At 31.6% G+C, this 21,713-nt stretch overlaps 1 protein-coding gene across 11 annotated transcripts in view; it reads left to right on the top strand.

Annotated features, from left to right (window-relative positions):
- LOC130902785 (mitogen-activated protein kinase-binding protein 1) overlaps positions 1 to 20,754 on the top strand; it is a 77,152-nt gene extending 56,398 nt beyond the window's left edge. For 6 of the 11 annotated variants that reach the window (XM_057815078.1, XM_057815081.1, XM_057815083.1 and 3 more), the window contains 17 exons: positions 396 to 531; positions 607 to 798; positions 1,575 to 1,743; positions 1,813 to 2,092; positions 4,499 to 4,709; positions 4,762 to 5,102; positions 5,189 to 5,367; positions 6,675 to 6,936; positions 7,001 to 7,142; positions 7,424 to 7,568; positions 8,482 to 8,642; positions 9,749 to 9,833; positions 14,072 to 14,173; positions 15,597 to 15,818; positions 16,002 to 16,154; positions 16,265 to 16,345; positions 18,022 to 20,754. In XM_057815078.1, coding sequence (XP_057671061.1) covers positions 396 to 531; positions 607 to 798; positions 1,575 to 1,743; positions 1,813 to 2,092; positions 4,499 to 4,709; positions 4,762 to 5,102; positions 5,189 to 5,367; positions 6,675 to 6,936; positions 7,001 to 7,142; positions 7,424 to 7,568; positions 8,482 to 8,642; positions 9,749 to 9,833; positions 14,072 to 14,173; positions 15,597 to 15,818; positions 16,002 to 16,154; positions 16,265 to 16,345; positions 18,022 to 18,377 — 3,217 coding nt within the window. In that variant the 3' untranslated portion in view covers positions 18,378 to 20,754. The remainder of the gene's footprint in view (positions 1 to 395; positions 532 to 606; positions 799 to 1,574; positions 1,744 to 1,812; positions 2,093 to 4,498; positions 4,710 to 4,761; positions 5,103 to 5,188; positions 5,368 to 6,674; positions 6,937 to 7,000; positions 7,143 to 7,423; positions 7,569 to 8,481; positions 8,643 to 9,748; positions 9,834 to 14,071; positions 14,174 to 15,596; positions 15,819 to 16,001; positions 16,155 to 16,264; positions 16,346 to 18,021) is intronic. The other 5 variants (XM_057815085.1, XM_057815086.1, XM_057815084.1 and 2 more) reach the window with 5 other exon arrangements.
- Positions 20,755 to 21,713: the final 959 nt, after the last annotated feature.

The raw sequence follows: 21,713 nt of genomic DNA, 5'->3' as shown, positions 1-21,713 counted from the left end.
TAAAAAGCATGGTTTGACATTTTTTATTACAATTAACGTCATATTTCTATTACACCTCGTATATGTTGATATATCAGTTGATCAATTCCAAAGATAAATAACATATTTTGTAATCTTAAGAGTTATAGAGAATCTAAATAGTAATTAAAGTTAAAGTATTGGATGTTCTATTAGAAAAAATAACTTTAATATATTGCGACCTTATGAAACACCCTGTATATTAAAAAATAATTTCGAAATATGAAGTTTTTTTTTCTCTAAAACTTTGTTAGAAAACTTTTTTTGATATATTTTAATATAATGGAGTTATTGGGGTATATATCTTTTCATGGTGTAAATGACATTGTTGCCAATTTTGTTAACGATTTTTGTTAATAAAAATTTAACTTTTATAGACATATGGCGACCCCCCCTCAAGATGCCAAATATCCAGATACAATAGCCATAACGTTCGACGAAACAAATAACAAATTAACTTCGGTTTATAATGATCACTCTGTATACGTTTGGGATGTGTTCAATATTCAAAGGGTAAATTTTTGATTGCGCTTGTATACAATAGGATATTATTAATGTCAATTTCGACTAATTGAATATATGTTTTAGGTGGGAAAATCGTTTTCTTTCCTTTACCATTCGGCTTGCATATGGGGTGTGGAAATGGCCCCACCGAATAGTCAACTACCTCCTGGTAGTTTCTTAACTTGCAGCTCAGATGATACAATACGGGTGTGGATTCTTGATAAAATAAATGAAAACAATTCCAAAGGAATATATCAACCAAATATTTATAGTAATGTGAGTAAATTTTCATTTTCTTCGGGAAGTTTGTTTATTATTGTCAATTACGTTTATATAATTGGGGTAGTTTCGGAATATATGGGCTCTAAGTTAGTGTGTGATGGTCTAGGGCTACCATAACCTTTTCGTTGGTCTCTTTATCTAATTTTTTATACTTTTCTTCATTTTGAATTGTTCTATGGTACATATAAGGTATCGGAGTGTTTTTCTGTGTATAAACACCATTAATATTCCATTTAGGGATATAACTGTCTCCTCTAAAGTAAAAATCAAACAATTATTTATTTTAATCTGAGTTAATTCCATTTTCTCCCTTAAATTTGTTTATTATTGTCAATTACACTTTTAAAAATGAGGTGGTTTTAAAATATATGAGCTTTACATTGTTATGTGAAGGTTTATGGCCACTATAAACATTTTTTAGGTCTCTTGATCAAGTTTTTGACACTTTTCTCCATTTTGAATTGTTTTATGGTACAAAATAAGGTAACGGTGTGTTTTTGTGTCTATAAACATCATTAACATTCCTTTTAGGGGTAGAAATGTCTCCTCTAAAGTAAAAATCAACCAAACATTTATTTTAATCTGAGTTTATTCCATTTTGTCCTTTAAATTTATTTATTATTATCAATATAACTATACTTTTGAAAATGGGGTGGTTTCAAAATAAATAGACGTGTGAAGGTCTAAGGCCACTATAACCTTTTCGCATGCCTTTCGATCGATCTTTTACATTTTTTTCCAATTCCAACGGTTTTCATATAAATTTTCAGGAGTTACTCAAAGTTATATACGTAGATAGAGACTTATCCTTCATTAAAGACTTAGATATATCGGGTACAACGGAAAAACAAGAAAATACATCATATGATGGTCGAAATGGGGTCAGATGTATAAGAATCAGCCCTGATGGTAAACATTTAGCATCCGGAGACCGAGCCGGTAAATATATTTTTAATATTTAATCCTCAAAAAGAATACTTTATATATAATTGTTTTTTATATTTCCAGGAAATATCCGTATCCATGATATTGCATCGTTAAGGGAAATCTGCAAAATCGAAGCTCACGACGCCGAAGTTTTGTGCTTAGAATATTCGGGTACTAATCTCAATTTAATGGCTAGCGCCAGTCGGGATCGTTTGATACACGTCTTCGATATGCAAGAAGGTTACGAATTCATTCAAACTTTGGACGATCACTCTTCTTCTATAACAGCTGTACGATTTTTGAATCACGGAGGAAATACACAGATGGTGTCATGCGGAGCAGATAAAAGTCTCATATTTAGGTACCGTTCAATTTTTCTTTTCGCAGTATTTCTTCGGAGATGATACTTTGAATAATGATCTTGGTGGTGTAGTCTTTTTCTATGTATCTACTCCCCTTATTATTTCTTCAGGAAAAAATGTTTTCCACAGTCCTACAGTACTAAAAAAATGTTTCTTTTTTCAGATTTTTTTTGTGATAAATATTTTTTCTTGTTGTAATTTATGTCTTCTCTGCTACCAAAATTACAAAACTTTAATATAATTTAATAAACCAACTTTAATGCCCTTTACTTCAAATAATGTGTTGCTTTTTATATTTTTGGCCTACCAAAAACAAAAAAACAAGTATTTATGATCGAAAATAGTTTTCATGGTTTTCCGAATATTCTCTGTTGAGATTAAAACATTTTTCCATTTGTTTGAAACAATTTTCCAAACACTTTTTCCACTTCGATTGAAGTAGCTTTAAAATATCTATTTTTAATACAAACAACTTCATCTGGTAGTGAAAATTATTCTTCATACAGTTTATTTTTGATTCTGTGAAGAAAAAGAAATCAGTGGGTGTTAAATCAGACCAATATGGTGGATAGACCGTTTGACTAATTGAAAATGCAATTTTTGACTTGGCATTGTGATAATGCAAAATTATTATTTTCTAAGAAACAAAAATTTGTGTTCTATTTGAAAATTGACTGTCTTTAAATTGATCTGTAATGCTTGGATGTGCTTTCAACTTTCGAAGCACTTTTACCACTTCAATTGAAATAGCCTCAAAATATCTCTTTTTAATACAAAAAGCTTCATCTGGTAGTGAAAATTATTCTTTATACAGTTTATTTTTGATTCTGTAAAGAAAAAGAAATTAGATGGTGTTAAATCAGACCTAAACGGTGGATAGACTTTCTGATAAATTAAAAATGCAATTTTTGACCTCGCATTGTCATAATAAAAAATGATTGTATTCTGAGAAACTAAAATCTTTGTTCGATTTGGAAATTGAAAAACCATTTGCTTCAATGTGCATCTAACTTTGGTTGAATTTGGCTGTTTATAAACCCATACAGTTAATTGCACTTTTTAATTATCAAAATTAATTGCACTTAAATGATTTGGTTCACAATTAGCAATCTATGGATGATAGATTTTTTTATTTAGCCCTTTTTAACTTCTTATTTTCCAAATTGAAACGTTTAAAAACATTACTATATCAATTCCTAGTCATCTGTCAAGTGTAGGTAACGCACAATTTATACTTTTGTCTATAATTTGTTTAAGCACAAATACCTGGCTTATTACAGATTTTATTTTCACAAAAATCCCATTGATTTTGATCTGTTTTCCCTTCAGGACTATAATTTTGCAAATAGCACAAATTTGTACTGCAGTGTTTTTAAAAAGTGGTCGTACTAAGCTTCCTTTCAATTTTGGGGCACCGTATCCTGTCTCCAAGATTTTATTAATGTAACATCTACTTTTTATTTTCTCATAATTTTCTAAGTAGTTCAAATGTACCATCACAATATATATTACATGATGTATCATTCCTATAGCACAGATTTATACTTAAATGTCTTCATAAAGTAGTTGTACTACGACTTCTTTTTAATTTTGGGGCCCATATCCTGTCCCCAGGTTTTATTTATCAAGTGAAATACATTTTGCATGAAAAAATTCTGAAAAGGGACTACAATTCATAGTGTTAGCTATAGTTCGTTCCACCATAGATACCTGTTCTATTTAAATATTTTATTTCCACAAAAATCTCATTTATTTTAACCTTTATTCGTTTTGGCCCATATATTTGATCAATTTTTAAATACGTTTGGTATAGTATGGCATCCGGGGCTATAATTTTGCAAGTAGTACAGATTTGTACTTCAGTTTCTTCATAAAGTGGTTGTACAACAGCTTCTATTCAATTTTGGCACCTCGTATCATGTCCCCTGGTTTTATTTATTAAGCAAAATAAATTTTTCACGAAAAATTGTTGAAAAAGAACTACAATTCATAGTGTTAGCTATAGTTCGTTCCACCACAAATACCTGATATATTTATATATTTCATTTCCACAAAAATCTCTTTTATTTTGATCTATGTTATTTTTTGTTTAATGAAGTTGACTCATAAACCTGTTAGCTGAAACTAGGTTAGGTTCGATGTTTATTCTTCTTTTCGCTTTAATTAGACCTTTGTCTATATATTTATGTAGCTATTGAATATACTGAAGTGTTGAGATTATGTTTGAGACATATTCAGCAGTGCACAAGGGAAAGGAAACAAAACTGATTTTAGTAATATTTTAATTTATTAAATTTTCTTTTTTAATAGAAAAATGTGTATTACAATAAATTCGACCATACTGGCCATGGTACTGATTCTTTTCTGGTTTTATCACATTTTTTTTTACATTTTAATCATTCCAGATCATTGGGTGAATTAGGTGGAAAACCGCAATTCACCAGAGCTCATAACGCTACTGGTAAGACTACTCTTTACGATATGGAAGTAGACACTGGTCAAAAACACGTTTTAACAGCTTGCCAAGATCGAAATGTTAGAATTTATAGCGTAAATAATGGAAAACACACGAAAAGTTTTAAGGGAAGTACAGGCGACGATGGAACTCTCATTAAGGTAAAATTTTCAACGATAATTGTTTCTCGTTAATTTTTTTTTTCAATGGTAGGTCGTCTTGGACAGATCCGGTATATATTTAGCTACATCTTGTACCGATAAATCTCTTTCTGTCTACGATTATTATTCGGGGGAATGTATGGCGACTATGTGCGGACATTCCGAATTAGCGACAGGACTTCGGTTCACCAACGATTGTCGTCGTTTAATTTCGGCAAGCGGAGACGGTTGTATATTCGTATGGAGAGTACCCCACGATATGGTAGTCACCATGCACGCCAGATTAAGTCAACAAGCCATCAGACAGGGTAAACAATTGGAACAGGAAGTTTTCAGCGATGGTAGCACGTTCGATTTTTACGATGGTATTAATACCGTCGATACCAACTATAGGTAAGGAAAAATATGTTGCGATACCCTTTCCGGTACATTCCTAGTATGGTATGTAGTCTGGTATTGACCGATTTAATTTATTTCAGGTTTAGTATCGGTCAGCTTCCACAGTGGGCCAAAAAACAATTAACTGAAGATAATAGTCAACCTTCTAGTCTGAGTAAAGGGGTGGCGGTTCCGAAAGGTAGATGGGCTGAAAGAGCGGAAAATGCGATGGGCGTTAAGTCGTTTTATTCACATCAACCGTATCCATTCCCACCGATAGGTAAGAAAATGAAATTTATATGGAATATAGGTTAAGGAACTTCGGTTCATAGTCTGTTGGGGATGCATTTTCGATCCAGTAAAGATTTTAATGGAAATAAAGTTGATGAATCACCAAAATCAGCAATTTTTTATCTTTCGATAGGAGTTTCGATATATTTGGCGTACCAGGTATAACAGACATTGATTTTTTTGGTCGTTTTGGTACCTCTTAATAGGCCATTACAACCTTAGATATATTAGATAATTGTTGATGTACCCCAATTCTTACTATCATCTCAATAATAGGCCATAAACACCCCTTATGCATGGTTTTAACCTCTTTTTTGCTTCAAGTATCGAAATAAAATAATATAAAGGAATTTCTTGATTATTTTTCTATAATGTCCAATTTTTTTGAAAATACAGCGTTTTTGTATTATTAAAAAATATATTGTTATATATACAGGATGTACCATTATGAGTGTGATTGGTCTATGGTATACCAAAAGTGGGTTTTTTAATGGAATAACGAGGATTTTTAAAATCTGTAATGATTCTCTTTAAAATACAGCAACTTTATATCCAGTTGAAAGCAAAAAATATATTGTTATACATACAGGGTGTACCATTATGAGTGTGTTTAGTCTACGGTATACCAAAAGTGGGTTTTTAAATGGAACTACGTGGATTTTTAGAATCAATAATGATTTTTTTGAAAATACAGCAACTTTATATCCAGTTGAAAGCAAAAAATATATTGTTATACATACAGCGTGTACCATTATGAGTGTGATTGGTCTACGGTATACCAAAAGGTGATGAATTAAGGGATTTTTAGAATCTTGTCAAGATTATTTTGAAAATTTCAACATAAACAGATGTTCACAATAAAAAATTGTAAAAGAAAGAATTAGGTCAAAAATTACCTGAAATAAGTGTTATAAGTACAAACTGCTCCTATTTTCCACTTACTCATTGAAAAAAAAAGATAAAATATTCGAAATAGACATATAGTTTTTTTTAATATTTAGGAAACTTTATACATTCTTTCTGGATGTTTTTGGCCTCTTTTTTTTATAGCTATATCAGTCAAAATTTTTCAAAAATTGAAATAACATTAAACCTGAACCCTTTAGACACATATAAAGCAATCTAAACCAAGTTGGGATCCATTTCCGGTACAACAGGAAGATATAGACAACTAAATTTTAAAATATCCCCTATTAAAATTTAACATAAAATCTCAACTGTAGTTTCCATTATAAAAACTCAAATTATGGTACACAAAAAATTCTTTTACCTCCTTTTTTAACGTTGAAATTTTAGATCGTCGATTCGATTCTGACGGAGGCTCGAAAGATAGTTCATTAGATAGCGGCACCGAAGTGAAATATTCCGAATTGCGTAGAGAAGTAACGTCCGTGTCAAAATTGACAGCTCGAACTGAAATTAGTAGTAGGAGAGGTATAATGACTGACGATAGCGCCATAGGTGATGTCGAATGTACTGCACACGATGCCGATATCGATTCCGATATGGAATATAGGCATCGACCGATTTATTATCCTACGCAATCGGGATCCCAAAGGTGAGAAACTGTTTTTAATTAAAAAAGAAAAATGTGATTATTATGTAAACGATTTGATTTTTAGCGGTAGTGAGTTTACAATAACAAATATAGATGCGGATGAATTGAGAAAATCTCAAAGGAAAAAGAAGGCACCGCAGATTTTAATTCAGCAGGCTACATCTCCAACTTATGGTAGTAATGATTCAGACGATGACGATGATGAGGTAAATCCCCCAATTCATATCTTTAATGATATTTCCAATCGGTGCTCCTGCTGCTACTCCTTTTATTGTCCTTAGTAAAAGAAAAGTGGCAAAATATCTACTAGGACTAATAATAAGTAATAAAAACAATTTTCAATTTCTATGGAGTCATTAGATGGACTCAAATGGATCTTAATTTATTCGACTTAATACTTTTACTACATGTTTTGTCACTTTTCCGGTCAAACTAACAGCAATAGGACAAAAACACCACCATAATGATGTTATAACCATTTTTTTAGGCATCAACTCCAAGCGGAGAAAGGAATCCTATGTCTCTATTTTCCTTAAGTTCGGAATCATTGGATCAACTCGTCAGTAGAGAAAGGTATCTACAATCGACGTTTGAAAGTATGTCCGGGATGGATAATGATGTACAAACACCTTGTAAGTATGGTAATAGTACTGGAATGTATAACCATTCACCAATTCAGACCTTATATGTTATAAATATTAGAATTTCCAGCGTGTTTTATTAAAAATTTGAACGATTTGTATCCATTACTCTCTATTTGACATATGCATGTCGTAACAAGAGGTGTGAGGCAGTAGTTCAAATGTACCGTTATTGAATGTATCTTTCCTAAATCTTTCACACCACAATCACTTATCCTTTTAGTACGCCACTGATTGTCGGCTATGGAGTACAAGTAGTGAAAGTGAATATTTTATGTTATTAATGAAGGATTTACTTTTTATTTTCTCATAATTTTCTAATTAGTTCAAATGTACCACGAAAGAATATGTATTACATTCCTATTTCCTGCACCACAGTCACTTTTCTCTTCGTGCATCTATGATTGGTAAGAGAAACCCTTTTTTCAACATCCTGTAGAATATTTACATTCTTTTTTGACAGTAATATGTCAAATAGTTTGAAAATACGAAGCACAGGTTATTAAAATGAATATTTTCAGTTAATAATGACACATTCAGTACTTATATTCTCATAATGTTATAAGTAGTTCAAATGTATCACGAAATAATAAGTTTTACATGATTTACCAGTCACTATTACTGGCGAATAGAATATTAGAGGTAGCAATTGAAGTTTTACTTTGGATTTTCTTTGCCATTTAAGAGTTGTCACCTCATTTAGTGGACCGATATGATTATTATGTTGGTAATCCGTTTAAAATGTTGTAAACCAACCAACAGAATCCCAAAAATAGTCTCTAGTTTATATTTTGGTTGGATCGAATCCTTTCGAATAAAAGTTTTGTAGTATATAATGATGATCAATGTCGTCTATTTTTACAAATATCCTCAAATGTATAATGCGTCGATATACCCTTTTTAGCCAACAAAACTTCAATTTCTTCAAAATTTTTAACAAAATCGAGCGAAAGGAATTTAGAGGCCATAAACGCTGTTAAACAAACGAAAAACGATCCAGATGCTATAAGGAAGAGACAAGAGCTGAGTAAAAGAGTAGCGGAAACTAGAAAAAAATTAGAAAGTGTAAGTTAATAGTTTTTCCTCAAATTTTATATGCAAACTTCACCCCTGAGATTTTTCTGAAACATCTCGCCCCAATATATCTGTTGTAAATATACTAAATGACATAGAAACACCAGAACACTCAGTATTGATAAATTTATTTCACACTTTTTTGGTGTAAATGTGTCCTAGAGTTGGGAAAGTAATAGTAAGAGCTCTTAGAAGATCAGGTAAATGGAATAAACATCATATAATGTCTCAAATGTGTTCTGCGATAGAAATATTCGTAGATCTATGGAAACAAAGACGATTAATCTACTGGATCGTCTTCAAAATGACCCGATATGATTCTAGCTACATGTAGCATTATCGTGTAGGAAAACTGGGTTGGATAATGTGTTCAACAGCTTCCACTACCTCTTTGATATAATTCATGGCGATAATGGTGCTTCTGATGGAAATCAATGGTGTTTCCACGACCTTTTGGATATAATCCACAATGGTCATGTTGCTTCTGATGGATATCAACTGCACCACCTCTTTGATATACTCCGCAGCGTTAATGGTGCTTCTGATGGAAATCGATAGTGACTCCACGACCTTTTGGCTATAATTCACAATGGTCATGTTGTTTTTGATGGATATCGACTCCACCACCTCTTTGATATAATGCACGATGGTCAATTTGCTTCTGATTGATATCAAAGGTGATTCCATCACCTCTTGGATATAAATCTTCTGATGGATACCGACTCCACTATCTCTTATATATAATGTACTGTAGTCAGGTTGCTTCTGATAACCTAAATTCATTCTTCAGTTGAGTGTACAAACTTCTTCACCTTAATATATATTCAAACAAAATTTTCATATCATAGTTCAGCGATTCTTTGTACCAAGCGAATAGGAGTGAGTAGTAGGACAAACTGAGAATGGTATGAAGTAAATCCAAAACTTTATCTCCACTTGGTTGAAGATTTTGAAGTAGATAAGGTTGTCCCGGTGCTTAGATATTGGGTGTGCTGGTTTCTATGTGTCTTAGTATAGATGATAAAAATATTATTATTACAGATCATCTTTTTATTTAGCTTAATTGGTGGTTATTTGAAGTTAATTTTTATTTTTAGGTTGGTCATAGTCCTCTGAAGTACAGTCAATCCATCCACGACCTTTCCCATATTCCGGAACGGGACAGGTGGTCGAAAAAACAAGGTAACATACCATATGATCCTACATTAGACCCGTCAGATCATAACAATTGCTTGCGCGATTCAGATGCTAACCAGTATCATCATTCTAATAAAGGCAGTATATCGATTACTAACTTAACTAATAGCACACACGCAGATTATGAGCAGAGCGGTTCAGTACCGTCAGATTTACAACTGTGCGGTTGTTTTATGAAAGATATAGCGAAAAACACTTCACAGCTTTCTTGTATGTTGAATTTGAGTCACAGGTACTTAGATTACAACACCAAAGACAGTATAGTAGGCGCTAGGCTCAGTAATGTCACCAAAAGTCCAGAAAAAACTTTAAACGATCTAATCCGTCCTAGGAAATTACAATTAGATAAAACTTTGGTTAAATATAAACTACATAAGAGTTTACCAGTTAGTCCGGTAAGCGAAGAACGACAATTTTCTGATTACGTAGACCAAAAGAAAGAATCTACCCCAACTACTAGAAAATCTTTTAGTTATTTCATAGATTTCGATAAACAGAAAACAGAAGAAGGTTTTAAACAAATTTGTAGCGACATTGAAAAATTTAGTGAAGATTTTAGTAAAAAATACGAACAGATTGAAGAAAAATTCGATAGCCAAATAGAAAAACCAAAAGAAGTAATTAAGAAAGAAGAAGACGACGGTAATTTTAGCTCTGATTCATTAGAAGATTACTGTTTTACAACTGTATGTAATAAAAAAGATAAAAAATTAATACCGCCTAGAAGATGTGTATCGAGTAACGAAATTTACAAACAAGATGATTATTTCGAAGAAATACCGAAAAGCGAAAGTTTCTATTTGAATCAAAATATAAAAAATTCTCAAGACAGTATCCTTTCCGATGAAAATATGTTGGAATACGATTATTATACCGGTAAATCGAAAAGTTATTGCACAAGTTTAGAAAGCGTATTATCAAACGAATCTGAATGTAAATCTGCGCCACTAGAAATATTATTCGAATCCCAAAAAAAATCTCTACCTCATTCCCAAAGTTTACCAAAAAATATGTTCGAAACTGATTTCATCGGTGACGTCGGTAGTTCAAAAATAATTAAATCTACAAAAACGTGTCAGACTCAAACGGATTTCGCTACCCCTCAAGAAATAGTTAATAAAAAAGCTATAAGGGGTAGTGAGGAATTTCAAAAAAAACTACTTAAATTCGAACAAAAAAAACCGATTAGTTTTTTTATTGAAACGAAAAGTGCCAAAGAAAATCAACCGGTAAAATCGAAAAAAAGTACTGAAATGTATATACCGAGTTTGGCGAGTAAAAATAATCAATACAAATCGAAATTTTGTAACGTTCTTAATAATAAACCCGAATTTAATACCGAAATTTTCGAAACTGGATCTAAAGACACAAACAGTACATTCGCTTTATCGAAAATTAATTTCGGTAAAAATACCAATAAACAAATACAAGAAACTACAAGTCTCGATAGACATTTATTCACCAAAAGTTTATTAACTAGCGACAAAGTTTGTCATAAACCCCCCAAAGCGATAAGAAGACACAGTTCGAAAATAAAAAAAACCAAAACCAGCTACGAGTATATAAGAAAAGAAGATTTTTACACCAACGCCGTTAAATGTAACAAAATATTGAATAACCTCACAAATCAAGATATAGTAACCGACGAAAACACCATAGAATTCAATTTTAAAGAAAAAATAATAGACAGGGAACTCGAAACCGGCAACAACACGAATATACTAAACGAATTATTCGATAGTTTGGATAAAAAAACCTTTTCAAAAACAAAAATCGATTACGATTCTTTAGAAGTGAATTTAAACACCGAAGATAAACCATACGATAGTTTAGAAATGAACGTTTGGTCGAAAAGTAACGTGATGTCGAAAAATACGGCGTTGCAATTGGAAAACGTTCTGAAAAAATCGAATCCGACTTGTCGCAAAGACAAAATAGCCTTCGCCATAGAAAACATCAAAATATTAAACGCCATACAGAAAAAGATACACAAAATCAACGCGCTAGTAGATGTTTTTAAAAGGAATATGAGTTCGGGAAAAGTTAGAACGCTTTCAAGTATGTATGAGTCTATGCAGAGTTATTACAACGATCTTACGAAATTGCAAACCACCCCGATTCGATTTAGGAGAAGAAATTTGAGTCTACCGAGTTTTGTCGAGAGGAGGTTGAACTGTGTCGGCGGTAAGGAAGTTGTCAAAACGGAAGGCGTCGAACAACAAACCGAAGGTGATTAACGTAAATGTCAGCATGGAATGTATTGCGAAAAGAACCCTTATAATGGCTTCCTAAAAAGGACTTTACTGTCGTCTAATTTTATTTGCAATTTTTTTGCATGATATTATTTTAGCATGCGTTGTATACTGAGCTACAATATCGCGAAACTTCGTGATTTAATCGTATGAACGAGAATAGGACTGGCTCGAAAGTTTATGTATAACAGTTCCTACCGCGCTTGTCAATTCCTACCACAATGAATTTTTTTAGATAGGGAATATAGAAAGAAATCATCTCACATTTGTAAAAAACCTCATAATATACTCAAATTAAAAATACGAGGTGAAAATGAGAGAGACTGCATTTGATTTTTTCACCTAACCTCAAGGTTCCAAATAAAAACGTATAAAATGGATTTTTTTCTTTCTTTCTTCCCCTCCATTTCTGGAAACTTAATGAACTCGAGTTTCTATTTTAGTTTTGGGGGAGGTTAGATCTTCGCTCCTACAAGTTCCTTAACATTTCTTAATTAGTTTCTGCTTGATCTAATCACATCACTGCTTCAGGAAGCCAGTGGGAAGGTTTTTGTTCAATTCTAAATGCTGTTTGAACGGTAGTGAGGTTTTTTGTTCAGCTCTAAACCCTTTTGAGTAGTGATTTGTTTTTTAATAGGTTTCTAACCCTTATTAGGTAGTAAAAAGGTTTTTTGTTCAGCTCCAAGCTCTTTTTTGACAGCTCGGAAAGTTTTTGTTCACCTCTAAATACTTTTTGGACGGTGGGGAGTTTTTTATTAGGTTCCTAACCCTTATTACATAGTAAAAAGGTTTTTGTTCAGGTTCAAGCTCTTTTTGGATAATCGGGAAGTTCTTTGTTTAACTCTAAACCCTTTTTGGGTAGTGAGTAGGTTTTCGTTAAGCTCATAATCCTTTTTAGATATTAAAACGGTTTTTTGTTCAGCTCAAAACCTTTTTTGGACAGTAGGGAAATTTTTGTTCATCTAAAAACCCTTTTTGGACAGCGGAGAGAATTTTGATCAGCTATAAACAATTTTTTGACAGTTGGGAAGTTCTTTGTTTAGCTCTAAACCCTTCTTGGGCAGAGGGTAGGTTTGTGTTAAGCTCTTAACCCTTTTTGAGAAAGTAGATTGGTTTTTGTTCAGCTCCAAACCCTTTTTTGACAACGGAGATGTTTTTGTTCAGCTTCAAACCTTTTTTGGACAGTAGGGAAGTTTTTGTTTAGGTAAAAACCCTTTTTGAAAAGTGGGGATGTTTTTGTTCAGCTCCAAACACTTTTTTAACAGCGGACAGTTTTTTGTTCAGCTCCAAACTCAGTGGGGAGGTTATGTTGTTCAGTTAAAAACCCTTTTTGGACAGTAGGGAATGTTTGTTTAGCTAATAACCTTTTTTTGTTTAGTTGGTAGGTTTAGCTTGTTTCTGTTGAGACCCAAACCATTTTCAGAGTGATCCAACTCAGAAAAGCATCATCAGATTCCTTCTTTTGATACTGTTCGATGTAGAAATTTCTTCCTATGCCACCAAATGGTTTCGAGCTAAAAATTGACCAGATACTACAAATAGAAGTTAACGATGACTAAAGTTTGAAGAAAAATTTATGTTCAAAAATGTTTTTTTCTTCACATCATCTATAAAATCAAAAGGAGTAGTATATTTATGTAAAAAGAAGAGAAAGTACCCAAAACTTGACCTATAGAAGAATTTTGATTCTAATTAAAACATTATCCATGGGGTTATGCTTCTCAAGTTTTATAAATATATCAATTTTGGTATCGGAATGATTTTTTTCTCAAAATTTTCTTTAAAAAATAGTTTAATAATAATTTGCATCTACCAGTGGCTTCAGATTTCAATCTGGAAGGCTGAGTTGTCGTACCCGTTTTCGTTTACCTGTACGAGCTACAATCTTTATTTATTCTTTAACCGTCCGGAAAAAATTGTAGCTTAGTACTTGCACTTTTTATTATTATTTTTTTCTGCATGTTGTTTCAGTCTATTTGGACGAAAGTTCCCCAGATAGCAGTTTGCGTAGATCATGCAGCTTAAGCGATTTAAGTTTGCAATCTTCTGTGCCAAAAAGAAAAATCGAACAAGGTAAGTAGAGCTTCTATCGGAAAATGTATTCATTGTCTTTTCGGAAATGGAAATATTACCAACCGAATGGTGAATACCACAAATAATATTCGGATCATTCTTCGGTGACTTTCCAGCAAAGAAACATCGATATTTATTTAAAAATCCACCCCTATTACATTGTAGTAGCACGATTTATTTAATAAATAGTAAAATTAACACACTAAACTTATTTAAAAAAAATAATCATGTCGGAAAAGACAATCTATACATCGCTTGCTTTTTAATTTCTTGTCTTGTTAATTATCACTAACTTTCATTTATTCTTTTATTTAACCACTCTTAACATATTTTTCTTCGGTTCACTTTAATCTTCACTTTGCTGTCTGCTTTTTAAATGTATTAAACTGCGAAAAGACTTTTTTTTAATCATAGGAAATATATGAGGGTGGGTCAATACATCAATGACTCTTTTTTAGGTTATTAGATGAAAAAAAAAAATTAATTTCAACTTTTCTCCAATTTTTTTATCGTTTTCAAAAAATAAGGTTTGTAAGTGTCATTATTTCATCGTAGAATCGATTCTATTTTCGCCAAGCCGTTTCTTCATATTTGGAAACAAGAATTAGTCACTCTGGGCTAAATACGGAGAAAAAAGTGGATTTGAAAGTAATCTGTAGCATATTCTAAGGATTTTTGTCATGGGAACTGCACCTTTGATTTATACTGATAGAAAAGGCATCTTTTTGACTAAAAGTAAAGTTTTTAGATGAAAAAAACTTAGTCATTGAGGGTAATACACTTTATCCACCGTTTCCCTCTTTTTTATCCGTTCCAAAAAAAATCAGATTTGACGATGTCCTTGTGTGATCCTCGCTGTCAAATATCAAAGCCGGAGCCATTTCTTCACGTTTAAAAACAAAAAACAATCACTCGAAGATAAATCTGGAGAATAGGGTGTATGAGAAAGCAATCCACAGCCTAATCCATGTATTTTTGCCGTGAGAAGTGCATTGTACTGATGCAAAAAATGGTAGGCGCATCTCAAAAAATTGTTGCCATCATTTTTATTTGCTGACAAACCTTATTTTGGCGCTGATTTATCCCAAAAAAATTCCTTCGATCTGTCAAAACTATAAAGTCTTATTCTTTATCAAAATATTTTAATAAAAGAAGTCGAAAAGTTAAATTTGTATCAGTCTCTAAAAAATTATAAAAGAAACTAATTTTAAAACAGAACAGACCTAAAATGTATTTTTGGTTTGAGATGTTCTAATATATTAAAAAAAAACTGATTTTCAAGGTGGTTTTTCCCATTTTTCCACCCTCAACTATCAAATAATTCAATTGTATATAGTTAAGTGAAGTTAGAAAGATTTTTCGCAAGTTGTTCTTGACATGAAGTTAACCAATATCCTTAAATGAAAATACAAATCCCGTATAGTTTCAGGAAAGAAAACGGCCAGTAACAACGTATCCAGGAATAATTCAAGATACGTAAAGAACAATTTAATCCAACGTAGTCGATCCAGTTCGGTTCTGAATCAATCCGATTCAGATCCAGAAGAAAAAACTGTTTCCAGACTTATGAGACCGACGATTAGTTCCCACAACAAAATTAATAACAAATCGTTGCAAAATCGAAAGAAACATTCTTATTCGGCAAGTAAGTAGATTTGATTTAACCGATTAGTAACTTGAACCGATTAGAGTAATTGGGGGCTTAGCTTTCCATTCATACAATACGAAATTAAATTGACATTAGTGATAATTTTATATCTAAAATCACTCAATTTGTTGGCCAGTATATGGAAAAACTTGTACGGTACATTATATTTTATTCCATTAGGTAATCTTAACACCCTTGGTACTGTGGATAACATATCAACTTCGGACGAAGAAACAACCCCTACTGCCCCTCCTAGAAACAGGCAATCATTCGAAAATGGTTCCCCTTCAATAACACCTAGACGCCATTTGAACAACAAAGACAAACATAGGGGTAAGTTGAGATACGACTGGCCAACATTCATTTATCATGCTTGAAAATCACTAAGTGCTTTCGTAATTTAGCTTTTTTGTTATTGTAACCGGCGCTTGTTTATTTTGTAGCTGCGAGGCACACGATTCATTTCGATGATCTAGTAACGAACGACGATTTCGAATCGAACGAAAGTTATTCATCGGTGGAAAGTAAGTTTTAATCATTCCGATGCATGCCATGTACAATAATTTTAGTTTAAATCTTCTGGTATTTAAAATAAAAAAAAATTAAATCATTGTCGTTAGAAGTCCGGTCCTGTCGCTTATTCACATTACCTTTTTAGATGTTTTGTCATTTTTTCATCAAAAGTAGCAGTTCATGTAACTTAACCTAAATAAATGTTCTTATAATGTTGGGCCAACATAATTTGGTCATTAGTATACAGCAAGAAACAGATAAAATGTATTCACAACCTACAATAATTCAAATTAGAAAAAAATAATCTTTCTTTATTTAAAAAAAAAACTAATTCACACCTTTGGTATCATTTGAGCCAGTTCGGTACTGCTGTTTGTTTACATTTTTAAGCGAATCTGGCAAGTGTCTTGAAATGTAAACAAACAACAGGGTCGGACTGACTTGTACGTTCCAAAATATTTATATGGCCGACGATAGGACATAACGAAGCCGCAACTGTTTCCTATTAGATATTAAACAATTCAAAAAAAAATTACAAGATATATTTTGACTGGAGTTTTTCTCTTTTTTCTTCTTTCTTCAAATCCAGCTTGGTTGTTCGTTTTATCTCTTTTTGAACCTGTAGCAGCACAATCACAACCCCAACCCCACAATCTTTCTCACTATAAAAAAGTTTTTCTCATCCCACCCAAAATATATCCAACGAATCTCTCCCCCTCTCTCTGTTATAATAATACATTGGTTTTACACAAAATTAAAAACTATATTTGTTTCTTGATCTATTTTTTTCTTCCGATTTATACAAGTGTTTAATTTGCCATGTTCAGTTTTTTAACATAAAATAAAAAATTTTCATATTAGGAAGAAAAAAACTTGATGTTTGGTATAGAGCAACGTTATTTCAAAATGTATTCATTTCCTGACAACTTTTGAATGAAAAAAAGAATTTTTCAAAAAGAGAACAAATTCTTGTATAAGAACATTGGAGGCAGTTCGGCGCTGCAGTTTGTTTACATTTTTAAGCGAATCTGTCAAGTGGCGTTGTGTCTTGGAAATGTAAACAAACAACAGGGTCGGACTGACCCGTACGTTCCATAATATTTAAATTGAAATATATCCAAAGTTGTATTTAAAAGCACTATATTATGGGACAGTTTTTTTACTCATGTCTCTCCTCGTATTTTTTCTTTTTCATAAAGACCAGTAAAGCATTGTTGTTCATTTAAAAATAATAATCGTTTTTTGCAGTTGTACGTATTTTTTTTAATTTGTACAAGTCCTATTTGTCTCATCATGGATTAAATATTCTCATAATATTTGGCTCAAATCACTTGGCCATTAGTACGCAATAATTTTCAAAATTTCAAAAAATTACCCCTCCCCCACGTTCCAATACAAAATAACACTCATTCTTCTATAGAACAATATGAGCCAGTTCGGCTCTGCAGTTTGTTTACATTGCTGTCAAGTGGCATTATATAGAAACCGCGCTTGAGATGTAAACAAATAACAGGGCCGGACTTACTCCAATTTTAAACTGACTCAATTATTATAAAAATTGAGATTTGCGCAGATGTAGATAGATAATTTTAAACCTGCTATTGAATTGAATTTTTTAATCTGCCTTTAAAAAATATTTTATATTCCTTTAAAAACTTGAAAAAACTATTACCATCTAAATTTTCAGTTTCCAATCAAGTTTGCGATGACCTGATTGATCAACTAACTTCAACAGCGGAAAAAGTAGTCAAACTTTACGACCGGCTTAACGAAACCGACGTCGGTCACGAATCTCAATTAGATAGAATCGATAAAGTGAAAATGTCGATGATACGCACCCACAAAATCCTCCACGATTGCATTCTCAAAGAACTGAAACAGAATAACGGCAACACCGACGTTAATCAAACCGATACAGTGAAAAAACTCAACGATTTAGTGTCTAAAGGCCCCAGCGGACCGAACGTCATCAATATAATGGAACAATATTCCGATATTTTGTTGGATATGGTTCAACAGAAGATGCACAGTGCAAACATGTGACATCCGTTGAGCGTTAACTTTGAATTATCGTGTTAACCTGTGATTATTATCCTGTATGTATGTGTGTATATCGTTTTTAATTAATTTTTTTAACCTAACCTCTTTTAGAGTATCATCGTTACTCCATTTAAATTAAACAAAAAATATTCAATTTGATATACTTTTTGAGTATTTTTTTGTTTTTCATTATTTCAGTAACTATTTGTCTAGTATTTTATTTTACATCGTTAAATATAGATATTTAAGGTGAAAATTTCACTAAAAACATTTCATTTAAACTTAAACTTTAAATTTCAAAATACTTCAGAGATCAGTTTTAATGATGCATTGTTGAGATTTTTTGAAAGATGCAGTTTTTTCTTTCAATCAAATTAGCACGAATCCATTTGGATGATTTGCTTTGAAGAATTTGGTTCCTACAAGTTGCAAATTGAAGAAAACACTCGAATTTTTGAATTTTTTTTTCCATTATTTACTACTACTGCTTTTCCTTATTTTTGTACGTTTCCTGAGAAAATTGAAGCCATTCATTTAAACTTGATAAACAGTTTGTTGTAGTGGATGATTTTTGCTTTCGTTTATTTTCTATGTAACGGTATTTCCTGTATTAGTCTTTATATCATAGTTTCTCCATTTTTTTTATATTTATACATTCAGCGATTCCAGTTTTTATCTCCGAGAGCTCTGATTCTACTTGTTCTTTCCATACTAACTTCCATTATCTCTTCTATCTTCCGTGCAGATATAACTATAGAAGATAGAAATGATAAAGGAACTTGTTGTACGTATCCACTTTTTTTCAATTTTTTTACCTTTTTTCCATTAGGTATTTTTCAGTTTTGACATTAATTATCGACTTATGTCAATCTTTTTTTTTTATTAGACATTCTCAGTTTTCACTTGTTCTTTCCCTCTTAACTTAGGTTTTCCCTTCTATCTTCTATTTAGCTATATCAAATCTTCTTCTTCTGGTGTTATACATCGACTTTTCTTCATTTTTTTCTCTATTTTCTATTAGAAGTTTCCAATTTTCACATTCATTTATTGAAGTCTATTTCTACTGATTCCTTCCATTATAACTTCGGTTGTTTTTTCTATCTTCTATTTAACGTTATCAAATCTTCATATCTGGTTTGAAAGACCAACTTTTCTTCATTCTTTCTCTCTATTTTCCACTTTTCACTTCTATTTTCTTGCAGTCCGATTCTACTTGTTCCTTCCTCTTAACCTTCATTATCCTTTCTATCTCCTATTTTGTTGTATTTAATTTTAATCTTATAGGTTCCATACACCAGCTTTTCTCAATTTTTTCAGTTTTTCATTCAATTATCTTAAAGGTTTATTTTACTTGTTCTTTTCATATTAACTGTTTATCTACTAATTAGCATTATACAGACTCCTTCATATTGGTCTCTTGTACAAATTTTACTTCATTGTTTTTCCTATTTTCCATTAGGTGTTTCCAATTTTTTCACTTTAATTTTCCTTAGGTCCAATTTAACTCTTTTTTTTTTCACCTTCACTTGTATACTTTATCTTTAGTGGAATCCGGTATCCTTTAGATTGCTCTTTTGCACACAACTTTTCTTCTTTTTCTTTTCTATTTTCCAATTTTTTACATCAATTTTCTTTACTTGTTCTTTCCACCTTAATTTCGGTTGTCTACCTTCTATTTAGCTATATCCAGTTTTGTTATTATGTACCAACTTGTTTCCATTTTTTTTTGTATTTTCCTTTCGATGTATCCACATTCATTTTCATTCAGACTGATTCTACTTATCATCTCCACCTTCACATTGTAGAATCTCATTGTTTTCTTTTTTATTCGATCTCATGTGTATTCTTTCATTTATTTTGTATCCTTTTTGACTTCTTCCAACATATACTTCCCAATTCTTTACTCTGTCATACTTTTGAGTTTTCTTTTCCAATCAGTTTATTCCTAATCTTTTTTCTGGTCTTTTTGCCATATTGTTTGAATTGATTTGTTGCTGATTGTATCGTTTTCAAAGTTTTTCTGCATTCTTATTAAAACTCTTAGCAAACACTGAACATTTAGTTACATGAAATCTAATTTTTTTAAATTGTGTGAATGAAATAATTTTTAATTAGCAAGTTTTTGTATACGAATTTGTAATGTTTTTTTGGTTGACAAATCTTTTTATCAAGAAATTCAAATTAAATATCAAAATGTTCAAAAATATGTCTTCGGTTAACTGAATTCAATATAAAAATAAGGTTAACTTCCACGAAAGCTCCTCGATTCAAATTCCGTTGAATTACTTGGAAGCAGATAGAAGTTCAGACGAATTTATTTTAAATCCTGTTTTACTTTCTGCTCGAGAAAAGATATACAAGGATTTTAATATTGAGAAAACTATTAAGGGCTTCCCATTTTCGTATTTGACTCTACCAAAAAATTATTGCAAATGAAACTATTTCTTGAAGACCGATATTTTGAACTACAGCACCAACTACTATGGTATATAACTTAGGGAAAAAATGTGTTTGAGATGTTGTTTAAATTCATGTGATATCTCAGAATGTTTCTTCTCCAATTCCAGTATTTCCTTTTTTGTTTCGAAACAGTCTTTAAGAAATTGTTCATTTCCTCTTAATGTTTGTTGTATCTAAACCATTCCATTTACCGCTGTCTGGCTGTAGAATGTCAGAAGAGCCAAAAATCACTTTTGTAGCGCCAAACTAGATATTAGTAAGAAATTTAGTGAAATAAAATTGGAATTTATGAAAATGGAATTGTTATGTTGTGCTTCCTTATCCAAGTACACACCAATATTTTTTTGTATATTTACCATAATTGCATATAGTGTACAATGGTTAATTTCTTTAATTGTGAAAATTGTTTTATATGTAAAGTTTATATTTAATGTGTTGTAATTTTTAACTCTTTTTTTTTAATAGTGCGTAAGGAATTTGTCAATTTTTATTGTAAGCTCATAATGTACACACTAAATAATTATTTGTAACCATCAGACTGTATTAATTAATTGTAATTTCATAATAAAGCATTATTAGAAAAAAATTCTCTCTATTCCACTTTATAGACCCCCTTGACCCGAATAAGTGAAGATTATATAGCTAGCAATGTCTAATTTGAATTAACCGAACTGTCATAAGCTGGAAATCTCGAAAAACTTTTTTTTAGGAAAAGTTTACCAACTTACCACTTTTTAATTTTGTTTCAATAATCTGGTCTAAAAAAAAATGGTATATTTGGTGACATCTAGTGAAAAAAGTTTGAACTGACAATTTTTTTTACAAAAGTGGGAAAACTGCCTCTATTGTTTGAATTTCATTAGGAAATGAGAAAGTTTG

This window comes from Diorhabda carinulata, chromosome X, assembly GCF_026250575.1.
Source record: "Diorhabda carinulata isolate Delta chromosome X, icDioCari1.1, whole genome shotgun sequence".
NCBI classification, from domain to species: Eukaryota; Metazoa; Arthropoda; class Insecta; order Coleoptera; family Chrysomelidae; genus Diorhabda; species Diorhabda carinulata.
Note: the sequence above shows the minus strand (reverse complement) of the source record. Positions and strands in the feature narration are given on the sequence as shown.